Source organism: Pyxicephalus adspersus, chromosome 7 (assembly GCF_032062135.1).
Source record: "Pyxicephalus adspersus chromosome 7, UCB_Pads_2.0, whole genome shotgun sequence".
Taxonomy (NCBI): Eukaryota; Metazoa; Chordata; class Amphibia; order Anura; family Pyxicephalidae; genus Pyxicephalus; species Pyxicephalus adspersus.
Genome location: NC_092864.1, coordinates 41753439 through 41768137, shown reverse-complemented (window position 1 = coordinate 41768137; position 14699 = coordinate 41753439). Strand labels below are relative to the sequence as shown.

Here is a 14699-nt window from a genome sequence, read left to right as displayed (position 1 = left end):
AGATTTTTTTTTTTCTCCAGAAAAAAAAAAAGAAACAAGTATTCAGTATGTTAAGCTGGATAACAGAAAATATTGCAGTGTGTTTTGAAGAACTTTGAGAGAGCAGGGAGATCTCAGATCTGCAAAGTTTTAAAAGCATCTGTTAAAAAAATTCAATTGAAAATGATGGAGGGGGGAATAAACGAGGAAGAGATGGTTAACAAACAAAAGTCCAATTTAAAAGGAAAAAAAAAAAAAAACTCCACAGGCATAATGATCAGATAACATGTGACTAAATGTACCTTGTGACAATTATGGTGTCAACAGTGGATAGAACTCTGGCCTTTGCAGCGCTAGGTCCCATTATCCAATCTTGGCCAGGGGCATTATCCACATTCAGTTTGCACTCTCTCCCTGTGTTTGCATGGGGTTTCCACCATGTAGTTCAGTTTCCGCCCAAATTCCAAAAACATGTGTTTAGGTTAATTGGCTTCCCCCCAAATGGTAGAGACATTAGGTTGTGAGCCCCTCTGAGATTTTGCTAGAACATGTAATCAACGCACAATAGTAGTTTATGAAAGTAATCCAAACAGATGTATTACGTAAAAACAGAAGAAAGGAAGAAGAAAGATGAATGTCATCAAGCATACATTTCCAGAATATTAAAAGAATGCCGGTCATTACGATTACAGGATCCAAAAGAAGAACACAAGATGAATCGCCACTCCACGCATTTGTACTACCTTCTCCTTCTGCTAAAAACTAGAGAAACACTATTTGATTGATGCTCTCCAGTCTTCAGCAGGAGGTAGAACTATCTGGTTTTCATTATAAAATATGACACAGGGTTTGCCCCTGGCACCCAGTGTTTTAATTTGACATGTCTTTCACTGCCACATGTCTGTCTTTTCATTAAATTCTGTTGGTTTGAATAGAGTTTGTAGTGTAAACTGGGTAAGGCAGCTTTAGTTGAAAATACCTGAAAGTTACACCTGAAATTGGTGGAGCCAATACATACATGAGTGCGCACATTCTTAACTGATGAAAAAAAGTGTACAGATAAAAAGAGATGTTTTTGTGTGTTTTTAATATTGTACTAGCCCTTACAAGCCAAACAGAATCTTAACTCTTTTACTGCAATCCTTCATCTACACATGAAAGGGAATGTGTGTGTATTTGCATATAATTCCTTATCCATTATGGTCAGGACACATGAATATTTTGTATTGTTCTTTAAAACCAACAGATGCATCTTTAAAGCTCATTTTTACATGTTATTCTGTCTCTTCTGCTCCTTTGTTCTAAAATGCATCTTGCTTACAATAGCAAATTCGGATATTTACAGTCTGAGAAGTAACCCATTCCTGCACTCTGGTCTGGGAATTCTTTTTCATGTTTAACAAATCATAAATGCATTGGTATGGTGAAGTTAGTTAATAGAGAGACCCTAGAAACAAATCAGCAGGGGAGAAAGTATAGACTGGTGCCATTCGTCACACATTTCAAAACAAATTGCCATTTTGATACAATAGTGCTATATAGATAAACCCTGATTTTTACATACACTTGTGTATGTAATAAAATGTGCATTTTCGCCACGCCAGTATGTCTATGTTACAGATATGTTTTGACTATTCAAAAGTAGTTCAGAAGCAAAATATAAATGGCCATGTATAGTAAGACTTGACGTAGCTAACCATTCATAAAAGCCAAGCAAAAACAAACACATTAAAAAAGTTAGTGATGCATCACACCTCAGTGTTTGTATTGGATCTAACAGGCCAGGTTTGAACTGGATGATGAGCAATGTTCCTTTGCATTGATTTTTATTATAAGCATGGCATTTTGCTTTTATACCCATAACCATATTAACACAAATTTACATAAAGGGACCATTCATGTGTCTTAATAAAAGAAAAAATCCAACCTTTAAGCTGCTTTTAAAGTCCCATTCCCACCAATGAGAATGTGTTTGGTCATTGAAACAGACTGATTACTGGGCTCCTGTTAGTCACTTGATGACTTGTAGGGGCAAAGAATTGCATGTTTTATTATACACTAAGCATACCTTGTATTAATTTTGCAGATCTGATGTCGAAATATTAAATGATTAGCCATTAGAGGAAGCTTTCAGTAGCACAGGGCAATTTCTTTATCATTAACCGACAGTGCAAAATCATTATTAAAGGCCAAAATGTCTGAAAAGAATGTATGCAGTTCAGAATAAACTGTTTGATAATATTAGGCTATATTTGCAGGGATGTACACATTTGGCCACTGGAGTGTAAACAAATGATCTGCATGGCCTGCCATCTTAGAATTATATTAATGATTTTGAGACATGTAAGGAAATAAGACATGAACTCTGTCTCAAGAAGGTTTTACTGTACTACCAAGAGCGGTTTCAGATCTGCTTAAGAATAAAGCGATCCTGTGCGGCTCCCGGCAGCTGGCACCTTGTCAGCTTCCTAGTCACTAATGCCACAGTGCTGGTTATTAAAGAAGCAGCTGGGGGCAACAAGTGGTACTAGTAGACATACCCCTATTTTATACACTATGGGGCTGCCGCTCTGAGAAACTACATGTAGCATCTCCCGAGAGGCAGGAGACACGGTAAACATACCACAAACCCATGACCAGTGTAAGAATAGCCTAAAGGAAATTGTTTTAAATGAGTAGCCCGATTCAGACTTGCATTAAAGGAAACATTAATGCACAACTAATGAGTAGAATACTTTAATAAAAAAAATACACTATTTCTGAAACTATTTGAACATATACAACAAACTACCTAAAAAGTGATAATGTACACAAAATGCCTCTTGATCACCAATAACCTGCTCCTCTACAATGCCATCATTGCTAGGAAAGAAGCTAAAAGTGTAAATGAGCTGCATTTACTATTTTCAGAATTCAACTTCCTAATCAGACTAAGTTCTTCTTTAAACACATATTGAAGGAACAACACACTTCCTCCCCTTGTCTGCACAATTCTATGTATAAATAAAAACAAGAAGCAGTTGGAGTAGGAAGGTGTTAAATATTTCTGCGTGAACTCTGCATTGAAGAAACCTCTTCGATCACTTGGCCTGTCTCTCTTCCACCCACGCACTTATTAGCCAGAGAAAGGAAAATACTTGTTAGCGCGACGTATGTTTCTGTTGATGATCAGATGAGCAATACTTTTCTCTTTAATTCTGTTTACATGATTATATGTGTGTGGCAGCACAAATGCTGTGCAACTGCTACTTGTTTCACCAGGCGCTGTTAATTAACAGCATGCCAGCGGAATGCATTAGAACTGATTAGACCGTTCAGTTTTGATCACTGTTATCACAGATTCTGCTAGTTCACAAATACTAATATCCAGTTTCATCTCTCTCTTGAAATTGAATGGGAATTGTAAAGGCATTTTTCTATTTGCTACCTAAAGGGCGAGTTTTTTTTTGGTTCATATAAGTATATCATGTGTGATGTAATTGTCGTTTCTATTGTAGCCAAATACTTTATACCTCATTTTCCCAATATCACATTCTGCTGGGACTGTGTTTTCAAACATTATCCCCAATTGTAGCAAGAGCGCCATATATTTACCTCCTAAAAAGTAAGGGCAGAGCAATTCAGCATTGCTTGTTGTAGAGCTCTAACTTGGTCTCACATCATGTGTTCAATTGCTACAGAGAGGCCACTGTTTCAACAAAACTGAAGTCCCGCTGCAGCTAAATGCTAAGGAAGTGAAGTCTGGTGGCAAGACTCTTAAGTACTAAAGTACAATTCACTTGTATAGCTTTGTTATGCACTACAGTGCAGATGAGTTGCTAGATATTTATGCACTAGGGTGCAATACAAATATATTAATGGCTCTGAAAACATACTTGTCAGGTCTTTAAATGAACTATTACCTTTCAATTACTATGGTAGGAGGGGAATGAAAAGCAGAAGAGAAGAATATTTCTCGTATGCAATGTTGTGTTGCTTTAGACTGATAGAAATAGAAATTGAAGTGGATCTGCTCATGCATACCTAACCTAAAGAACCACAATACACATGCTGTGCTCCCAGAAGTACTATCTATCCTGCAAGGATTCCTGTGAATCCACAAAACTTAAAAACTGCCCAAGTGACACCAGAGGTCGTTAAACCTTATCATGTGGCAAACATAAGGTTAAATGAGGTTCTGTAATGGTTAGATTTTTTTGGTTGGTGAGGGCAGTATAAAAACCTTTATTTTCACCTACAGATTTAATGGTATGCTTCAGTTAGCACAAATCCTCCTCTAAAAGGAATAAGTCACCACAGTGAGCATCTTCTGCACATGCAGTCCTGCAGCAGATTAGGACATTCATTTTTAATTCCAGCTGATGGGCACAGCTCCTGTTTAGGCTTTCGACATCCTGGACGAAATTGACTTGTGGCAGAAATCTGAGAGACTAGAATGGCAATGAGCTGATGTAATTAAAAATGGCTTCACTCCACACACTGATTCAATGATTTTCTCAACAGTAACCGTGAAATTAACAGTAAAGTAGATGGGAACAATGACTAATATCAGATGCAAAGTGCCTTACAGTATACCCAGAAAATGCAGCATGCCTTGCATACCCACTTTGGAAGATTTGTCTAAAAATAAGCCATGGGCAAAGAAAACTTCATTATCATGCTGTAGTCCTTAAAGAGAACAGAATTATGTAACATGAGGCTTTGGAACAGCAAAACATATGAGTTTGATGTATTTAGCATGAAGAGTTCAAGTTGCACGAATAAAAATTTTGGGAATTATTGCTGAAAGGGACAGACAATGTCCTTCTTACAATAAGCAGCCTAACCTACCTGATCGTTCCACGGAACTGTCCAACTATCTATGCTGTGCAGCTCAGTGTTGAGTGCCAGTGTAACCAACAACCCTGGCTTCTCCTGCAGTTGCCTGGACTTAATGATATCCTGCACAGGCAAACAGGAAGAAGATGGTGGTGGTCTGCAACAGAATAGGGACAGGTGAGTACAGCAGTGTGTAGTTCTAATTTAAACTATATAACACCATATTACATATATGACCACCATGTAAAAAAGACATAGTATACTTCGGTCTCATTATAGCCCTGAAGAGGCCACTGGGGGAAATGCATTGGGAAGTTAGTGCCGAGTTCTACAAGATCCATGAAGTATAAATGGGCCTGGAACCATTATTTAACTATTAATATGTTTATTTGGATAAGTCAACATTTATTTGTGAATTACTTGCTCTTCTTCTTTTTCCTCCTTTTTCTTGAGTCTTCATAATAATAGGGTGTTACCTCCTATTCGAATGCTCATGTTTTCCAGCACGTAGATTAATTTTATAGAAAATACATTAAGGTCCTCCTGTCAATAATATGGTATGTGTGCAATTAAGAACAAGATTTTTTTCCCCTCGACAAATATGGTGTGTCAGCATTTGATTCAGCATGCTGACTTGCAGACTTAAGTAGGTGTGAATGCTTCAGGGTGAGAACACAGGACCACTGCAGTTAGTTGCAACCCTATAACAGGAAGTGGGTTATTCATTTCAAGTAGAATATCTAAAAGCAATTGTCTATTGAGAACATTTTTACTTACTTCCTGATAGATTAGTAACTAAGATGGGAAGCAAAAATAAATCAAAGTAATGGAGACAAAAAAGAAAGGAACTCTCAGTCTATACAACTACTTGAATTCCTTTATTATGACCATTTTTTTTTTAAATTTAAATGCCCAGACCAGGTTCATTATTTCTTTATTAAATTACCAGTGGGTCTGTGAACCCAAGAACAAACACAATTGTGCTTTCCAATATGTCAGCTGAAAGGTAAAGATAATCACTATTCTCATGGCAAGGAGCATTTTACATTTGGACTTCTAAAGTGACATTATGGTAACAAATGGGTTAAGGAGTGCATGACCATTTTCAAAAGAGCCAGACATGTGCTAGAAAAAAAAAGTGAAAGATTTTGGCCTCTGGTCACAAGGAGCAATGACTGTCAGCTGACTCTGTTACGTGGTGAACTTTTTGTAACCCCCAGACCACACAATAAATTGCTTGTTAACTTCCATATAAACACCGAGTTAAGGGAAGTCTGAATCAACAGTAAAGCCAACCTAAACTAAACTGAAGAACATAATCCCAATTGACTAGTAATTGGAGTGGAATTTGCAGAAGATCTATTTTTAATTAAATATCTGAATTAAAACTTAAGATTTAACCAATTCTACACTGCAGTACTTTTTAAGGATTTTGTCAGTGAAACCCCAGGCCTATTTTTAAAAACAAAAACATAGTTTACTGGGTTTTTATTTTACAGCAAATGTTAATGCAGATTCTGGTCTTCTTCTATTCTGGACTTTATACTAACACTTCTTGAGCACGGATGAAATTGTTTTAAAGGAAAAGGTAGCCAAGAGGTCCTGTCCTGCAGTGAAGAATCTTATGAAAGCAGAACGGTATGTTTGCTAAATACTTGGGGGAAGACTTTTTATTGAGAGAAGAGGCTATCTAAAGCCTCAAAAAGATGCAATAATTTGGCATTCGTTCAGAGCTTAAGTCATTTATCAATAAAAAAAAAAAGGTAACCCAAAATAGTTACTATTTCTGCATAGGAGTTATACCATTTCGAACTAGTCAGTGAAGATGGCCAAACGAGGAAGAAGATGTACAGAAGATGGGAGCAGTGGCAAGGGAGAACAGGGTAAGTTGGGGTGTATGAAAACCGATATATACCATATAGATGTGAACCCAGCCGAAAAGAAGGTGTAGACTAGAGCATTGCTAGTTAGATGACTACGCAAATGTGGTGTTTGTGATTGAAAATATAATGTAAATTTGTTAAGCTGTGTTAAGAGTTTATTACCCTTTAACAAAAAAGCTTAGTAAGAATGTTTTTTCTCCTTTTCTGTATACATTAGTACATTTTTTTCAATCCCCTGATGAGGCCATATTTTTTAAAAACGCACTTCAGTTTCGCTTTAAGAGATTAGGAACTCTTGACTTACAATATTGCTACAATGCTTCTGACACCTGAAAGTCTACTACATCAGTTACCTTGCTAGCAGTTTCAAGATAACCTAATTTCTTTACCCCTTAAAGAGTAAAGGTTTAGCTTAAAGCTGCAAGTTTAGTCTAGTCATTTTTTTTTACAAATACCTTAAAATTCTCTAAAACAACAGAGATGGTATTTTGTTAGCCAACAGAGTTTTCCAGAATTCTTAAAACTTTTTCCTGTTAGGTCACATTTTTCCTGAAAAATCTATATAGAACTTGAGGTCCAACCGAACACACATCCTTTAGTTTACTGAATTTCACAGCATCTCTGAGTACACTGTATATTAATATTAGAAATGGGACTCTTCATGTGATTACAGGAAAGGCGGAATCTCCTGCCTCCTACTGATTCAGCAAGTTCAGAAGAATAGCCCATCACAGTACCAAAAAAGCTGGCAAAGCCCATAATTTAGCCTGGAATTTTGATGTAATAAAGGAAAACTGTGCAGAAGAACTACAATACTATTAATAATAAAACTATTAATAATAGTATTGTTTTTTTATTTCCTCATTTAAAGTGGACCTGAAATAAAAATATGAAAATCTATTATCTTATATGAAAATCTACAATCTTTCACACAAATTCCTTCCTGGTACATCAGGTCCTGGATCAGGTCCACCTTTAAGTCAATATATATATATATATTTAAGACTTATGTACGCAAGATCCTTTCCTGAAAACATATGGTGCGGAAATATACGCTGCTCTTTTTTACCAGATTGCCGAGCTGTAGAATTTCAGCTATCTATAATAAACATTCCCAATAGTTAGAAGTATTTATTTTTTCCCCTAAATGGGTTACCTTCACATGACAAGTTAAAGGATGATCAAACACAGAATTATATTATGCAGGGTAAATGCTCACGCCTTGTTTGTTACTTAAATACTCAGCATTTTACTTTTCTTTGATAGGCAATAAACCATAGACTCAGACCTTTATTCCATGGCCGCTCCAGACCAGCAGGGGAATCAAGCAATGACATGGCTCTCAGCGGCTGGAATGGTCATTCTCCCTTCGGCGTTGGTTCTTAAAGAAACAGCATATTCTGATATGACAGCAGTGGGCTGTACAACTGCTCACTGCCTCCCCCATTCATTTTCTATGGGGCTCCCCTTATAGCACTGGCATGAGTAAGCAGAAACTGCACCACAACCTCGCTGCCACTCCGACCACAAACTTGATGATTATAAATCTAATTATACCACCTGGTTAAATAAGGACCCCAAAATATGGTGTAAGACCACGTGCTCACTCAAAAAAGAATGCGCCTTTTCAAAGTTTAACCGGTTTTAAAACGTACATTAATGGCTGCACGGCTGGAGATGCTGGGATCCCTGGGACCTAGCTGTGCATAGCCAACCTTTAAGGACATGAACAGGGCACCTCCAGACTAATCAGCTGCAAAACAGTTGTTCTCTCCATCACAGCCGCCTCTCATGTATTCCCACAATTCATCTGAATGGTTTGTTTATTCCTTAACAACTCAAAGATTCTCACTTAAATTTTCGCAAGAAGTTTTCCTCCTTAATCTCACCTCTTGAGGTTTCACAAATTGCACTTGAAAATTGATTGGGCTTTTTAAAAGATTCCCCCCTGCGGCGCTGAGGTTTTTTTTCCCACTCAATGTAATAAGCTGTAGTTGCAAAGTTCTGTTTTGGTCTGCAAAAGCTCAGCCTGCATTTGAGAACACATGTGGAGAAGCCTGAAAGGTAAATAAAAGTCATTTTACAACCAGTTAAATATAAAATTTGGAACACGACTTTCATCTTAGCAGCTGTCCAGCAGCACTCGGCAAAGCAAAACATTGAGAAGACACCAGGACAGATTTAAATATTTGCTTTTATTGTTGCTCAGGTGTTTTAGAGTGGGTGGACGTCCCCATCAGAGTCCATTGAAACCAGCACCTGGCACAAGACAATATTTTGATAATAACTGATATTGTGAAAGTACAATACAAATTTTTAATGATTTGATATCTACTTAACCAGATATTTATAGGCAGCGCGGTGACTCAGAGGTTAGCACTCTGGCCTTTGCAGCACTAGATCCCAGGTTGGAATCTCAGCCAGGACATTATCTGCATATAGTTTGAGGGTTTTCCCTGTGTTTGTGTGGGTTTCCCTCCAGGTTACCTCCCCACAATCCAAAAGCATGCAGTTGAGTTAATTGACTTCCTCCCAAAATTGACCTTAGACTGTAGGGACATTAGATTGTGAGCCCCTTTGAGGGACAGCTAGTGACATGGACTATGGACTTTGTACCGCGCTGCATAATATGTCGGTGCTATATAAATACTGCTTAACAATATTTTTAATAATTCCTCAGTCATTATAATTGAGGTACAATTAATTGTTCATAGAACAAGGCTGGCATACATGGAAAGATGAGTTTACACCAAGTCCTTTAAACTGTCTACAACCTGCACTGTAAGGTGAGACAAAAATAACCCTTTAAATCTAGTTATTGTGACACTTTTAGGTTAGCAGGTATTCACATATGTTCCAAGACCACCTGTCATACTAGCTTCTGATAAAGACTTTCAGCACACATTACCCAGACAGATCCATCATTGTCAGAAAATAGGCTGTGAAGATGTAACAAGGGACGAGGGGGGAATAAAGCTAAAAGTATTTTTAAAAAGATAAGCAGTTCGTTGTGGTACCCTTGTTTTGCAGGCAGATAACTCCAGTAGGGTTCATGTCCACATTAAAGTAATGGTTTGATATGGTAAGGTTATGTTCACACTGGTAGAGAGGTTGCAGGCCACTTAGGCTTCTTCATTGCCAGGGAACTGCTACTTCTGGGGGGAAGCTATACGTGGCTTCTGCCAGTGGCGGCTTCATGAGATTGAAAGAAGGGGGGCAGCGAGTGGTGCCGGTACTACACACTGCCACCACGTCAAATCTACAGATGGTTGGCTGACTCAGGGAGCCTGGTATACAGTGAATCTCTGAAATACATTTTCCAATGAGCAGATAAAAAAACATCACTCATTATGTCACAAATCCGATGTGCTGCTAACATCATGTTTGAGCTGACAACGTGGACACTGCTGTACCATCGAGATAATAAAATCAAGAGGTGTTCTGTAGTCTGGTAGGGAGAGTTCATGCAAGGCTAACACCATTGCTTGTGAGTTTAATGCAGAGCGGGCACGTTGTCAGCTCCAACAGCAAATGTGGAGTTCCCTGGATATCTGGCAAGTGAGGGTATTTTTCTGTAATTGCAGTGTGGGAAAGAAAATATATAAGAAAATGTGCATGCTTTGCAAAAAATGTACTACTTTTATTTTGTCTCCTCAATACATGCCAGAACACCTAAAGACATACATTTTTTGCAATTTCAGGAATGCCTGCTTTTAGTAGGTCAGAAGGATGGTAACTGTAGGTCAAAATCACCTGTCAGTAAATTCTAGATGATCATAAAGCATCTCAAACTGATGTCAGGATACTACCATATAAACAAAGCCCAATTCTCATTAACACAGGGCCTCGCTCAAGGCTTAATTAAATAAAAGCAATATTTCTTGTAGTAAGTCCCTGAGTATAGCATTACTGTTAAGAGCTCACTTAAAAAGATTACTTACACAGTTCAGTACCGTGCTGCAAACAGAACACTTCTCTGCGGAGCTATAGACTTTTCTCCAAGCTGAGCACAAAGTGGGGAAAACCTTAGAACAGTACAAACCGCCATGAATAATATTTTGGTCAGGCACCATGTCACTCCAAAATTGTGAACTACATTTTTTAAAGACTCCAAAATAACTGGCTTAAACATAATTATACATATCCATGTCCTTAAGACATTTTTGTGAAGGACAGTGTTGCTCTTTATTCCTGTGTGCACATACTACATAACACCCTACCTGATTCCTTTCTGTAATAAAGCTGCATTTCATTTCACATAGAAACAGGTTGCTATTGGTAACAGCTTATATTTTATATCCAATTTTTATAGGAGATACACTACACACATCCACTGTCTTTGCAGGCAATGTTCATCTCTATTTCCCACTTGCAGACCAAGCTTCCTAGGGCATAGCGGATTAACATTTCAATGAATTTTTATTTATAGGCTCTAATGTCAGCTATTTATTCAGATTTATGTACATAGGAGATATATTTTGATACACTGCCATGGGAAGTGCTCAATGATGTCTCCAATGCACAGCCAGGCTGAACGTGACCTACAGAAGGGATTCACAGGAGATTAGAAGGATAATGCCAGCCTGCAGCCATATTTTGATAGCCTGGTTAATAAAGAATTGAAAATATTCACATTAGCATGGCACACAAAGAAAAAGAAAAATCAAATTTTACCACACAGGGCATGTACCTACCTAATTGATATAGATAGATATTGGTTTATTTAGAAAAAAAATCCAATATGTTATTGCCATTTTGTCTAAATGAAAGCTGACAAATGTTTTCTTAAGGGCTAATAAGTAAACCATGGTCAAAAATACATAGGATTTCACCATGAACACCGACCAGTTTTATATTCTTGTTTTAATCTGAAAGTCAAAACAGTCACTCAATACAAATGTACAGTATTTTTATAATCGATGAGCGCAGGGTTATTACAAAGCTTTTTTGTATTTCAAAAGGTCAGGGAAAAAAATGGCAGAACAAAAAAAATTGTAGCTCTCTTTTGAACAGTGTTCAGCTTCCATAGGAATGGAGCAGTAACAGAGGTTTTAGTGAAATCAGCATGGGACCATTATCCAGACCACCGGTTCTATTATGCCAGCTATGCAATGGCCAGGGCAATGCAGCATAGTTGTATAAAAAGGCCTGAAAGCAGGCTTCTCCATAGTGGATGGAGTGGGGCAGCTGTGGTCTATTGCTTTGCCTATACTGCTGTATGATCTCACTAGAATTGTCAGAGCTGGAAAAAAGCTAGTGCCTAAAGAAGCAGCATTTCATTAGGTAATGTTTTATATGATCCATAAATGAATGCATACAGAATCCAAAATTTCTCCTGGCTGCTAGTATGTATATGTATAATTATGCCATTTATCTAAATTCTGACATACACAAACCTATTCATATGCCATGATCTGTCATTCTCAGGTTGTCTCATAAACTAGGCTACCTAACTCAATAAAGCGCATCTTTCAGTAATGTTCTAAGTTTGCATGAATACATTTGTGATGTATTACCACAGGGAGTCCAAACTTTTTGCAAAGAGGGCCAGATTTGGTGAGGTGAAAATGTGTGGGGGCCGACCATTCAGCATGTCCTCATGATTAGTGTGGGCGGGGTCTGTGTGGGTCCCACCCACTATATTGACTTAGGGGATTCCCTGTGCACACATGGGGACTACCATCCTGCCGATTATGCCTGCTGAGTAGTGGGCCGATAATTGCAAGGCAGTTGATCAACTCTCTAATGAAATATAAAATAGCTTTTTTTGTACGCGTGTATTTCATACTGTGGTCAACGGTGCTGGCGGGCCACATTATTGATTTTATGACAGAGGCTGCAGGCTGGTAGAATTCTGAACACGGGCCGCAATTGGCCCCCGGGCCAGACTTTGGACATGTCTGTATTACAATATACAGCAGCGGAATACCTATCTTTAAAATGTAATATTCTAATTACAGACAAGCATCTTTTCCTAAGCTGAATTATATCAACAGGCTGCTGCAGGCAGGAGCAAGCAAATTTGCCTCTCTGGTGGTTGGCAATAAATAATAAATGTAAATAAATTTAAAGAAAGTCATTATTTGAGTGACTGTAGCAGGGGCTGATCTGTAACAGATAAAGTGAAAGAAAGAAAATAGGTCTGGTATTTGCAGCAGCAAAGTATACATTTCAAAACCAGTTTAGTAAGTAGGGCTACAATTTCAAAAAGGACCTTTTTTGCCTTGGTAAAGTGGATCTCAATGTAAAAAAAAGGTCAAAGTTTTCTACGTTGGCATGTTAAATGTGCCCCACCTTGAAAAATTCCTACCTTTTCCCTTTTTTATAAAAAAATGCCTAGTCATTTCTGTCCTGTAGCCTCTTTGCTTTATAACCGCAGTATGGTATCCAAAGCACAGGGTCTCTGACTGTTTTGTGAGATCTGGAGTGTAATTTCACTACTGAGCTGCTCAAAATTGTCTTTGCTGGAAGCCAACATGTGGAAGGAATTCCCTGCCTCTCCCCAGATGGGGGTCTCCACACAAGACAGAACACATGGTAAGTCAGTAATGTGGAAAAGTCATTACTAGTCCTTTGCTGCTGTCTTTTAAACCCAGCTTACCATGTTCATTTTCTTGATAATGTCCGAGTCTAATGTCTGCCAACAAAACATTCTCAATACCATGAAACCACCAACACCGTAAACTACCGACACAAATACATTTATGGATTCGCATTACGTCAGTATGATTCTGCCATGCTGGCTACAAAAATGCACACACACATACATCTGCAAACACAACTAATAATTTCACAATAAAAAGGAAATGACTTCATTTTCTTTACCAATTAATTGAAATTGAAACAGGATAAATGTCAAAATCCCTATTAATAGGAGCACAGCCTTCTGAAGATTTCTGTTTGTTAAACGGAAGCTGCTCCATTAGTAGATAAATACTCCCAATGAGCGAGCAGATCAGCACATATAAACAGTGAAATAAATTATGCACAGTGGCTGGTTTGCTGCAATGACCATTTCACAGCGTGGGATCGAGCAGAGTCATTAAAATGTGTACCTTACGCTGGCGATGCTTGGCGACTCCGCTCCCAGTCTGCATCTTTCTAGTTGATTGGCAACAATTTGTCTCTCCACCTCGAGCTCTCTGGTGAGCCGTTCAAATTGCAGCTCCTGGAATTTCAAGAAAATGAGAATGAAGCCTCAGGTGATGTGGAAACACACTGATTCATGGGAAAACAACCAGTGGGGACACAAAATAATCTACTCCACTGCCATACCCTTTTTATGTAATCCCTGCCTCCTAAAAACATTTATTAGGAGTTTTATAAAGCAGTATTTTTTAGGTTCGAACACATAGACCGTCCTTCGATTTACTCACATTCAAATGTAATGAAATTCAGAGTTAGGATGCTTATGGAAAAACAGAAGCACTCAAAAATAGCCAATTATAACTACTAAAATGTTGTACAAGATTTTAAACCTCATGGAAATATTCTCTGTGTGTATATAGGCAAGACGCAAGAGAAGAAGAAGCCAACTTCAGTCATCCACATAATTAGTGACAGTACAGCTCCCAAGCTAGCAAAAAAAAAAGTCAGAATGGTAGCGCCAACTAAAGGATTGCCACGGATTAGAATAGATATAAACCCAAATAACTCGAATCTCATAACCTTCAACAATATAATAATTGATGACAATTGTTTATGAATGTACACAATGCATCAGCAAATAAAATGTCACCCATTTGGGGTTAGGATCAACTTTTTAACAGTTCACCTTTAAAAGCAAAATGTATATTTTACAGGACAGGAAGGGTATGAAGAGGGTGGCAATCTCTTGCCAGTTACAAATACAGTGTCTTTAAAATCAAAATGTACTTAGATAAAAAGTATGACCATGGTGCAATGTTTGCTGACTTACCGGTTCTGAAGAAAATCTATGTGTTTGTGTACGAGTGTTTTCACCAGGGATGAACAATTGTGCCTAGGCTGGTGTGTGTCTAATTCTAGTTTTGTTCAAAG

The 14699-nt window shown here is 38.0% G+C and overlaps 1 protein-coding gene across 10 annotated transcripts in view; it reads right to left on the bottom strand.

Moving 5' to 3' along the window:
* The window catches only part of PKP4 (plakophilin 4), a 180748-nt gene that overhangs the window by 78084 nt on the left and 87965 nt on the right, over positions 1–14699 (bottom strand). For all 10 annotated transcript variants that reach the window (XM_072418185.1, XM_072418187.1, XM_072418186.1 and 7 more), the window contains one exon: positions 13736–13848. In XM_072418185.1, coding sequence (XP_072274286.1) covers positions 13736–13848 — 113 coding nt within the window. The remainder of the gene's footprint in view (positions 1–13735; positions 13849–14699) is intronic.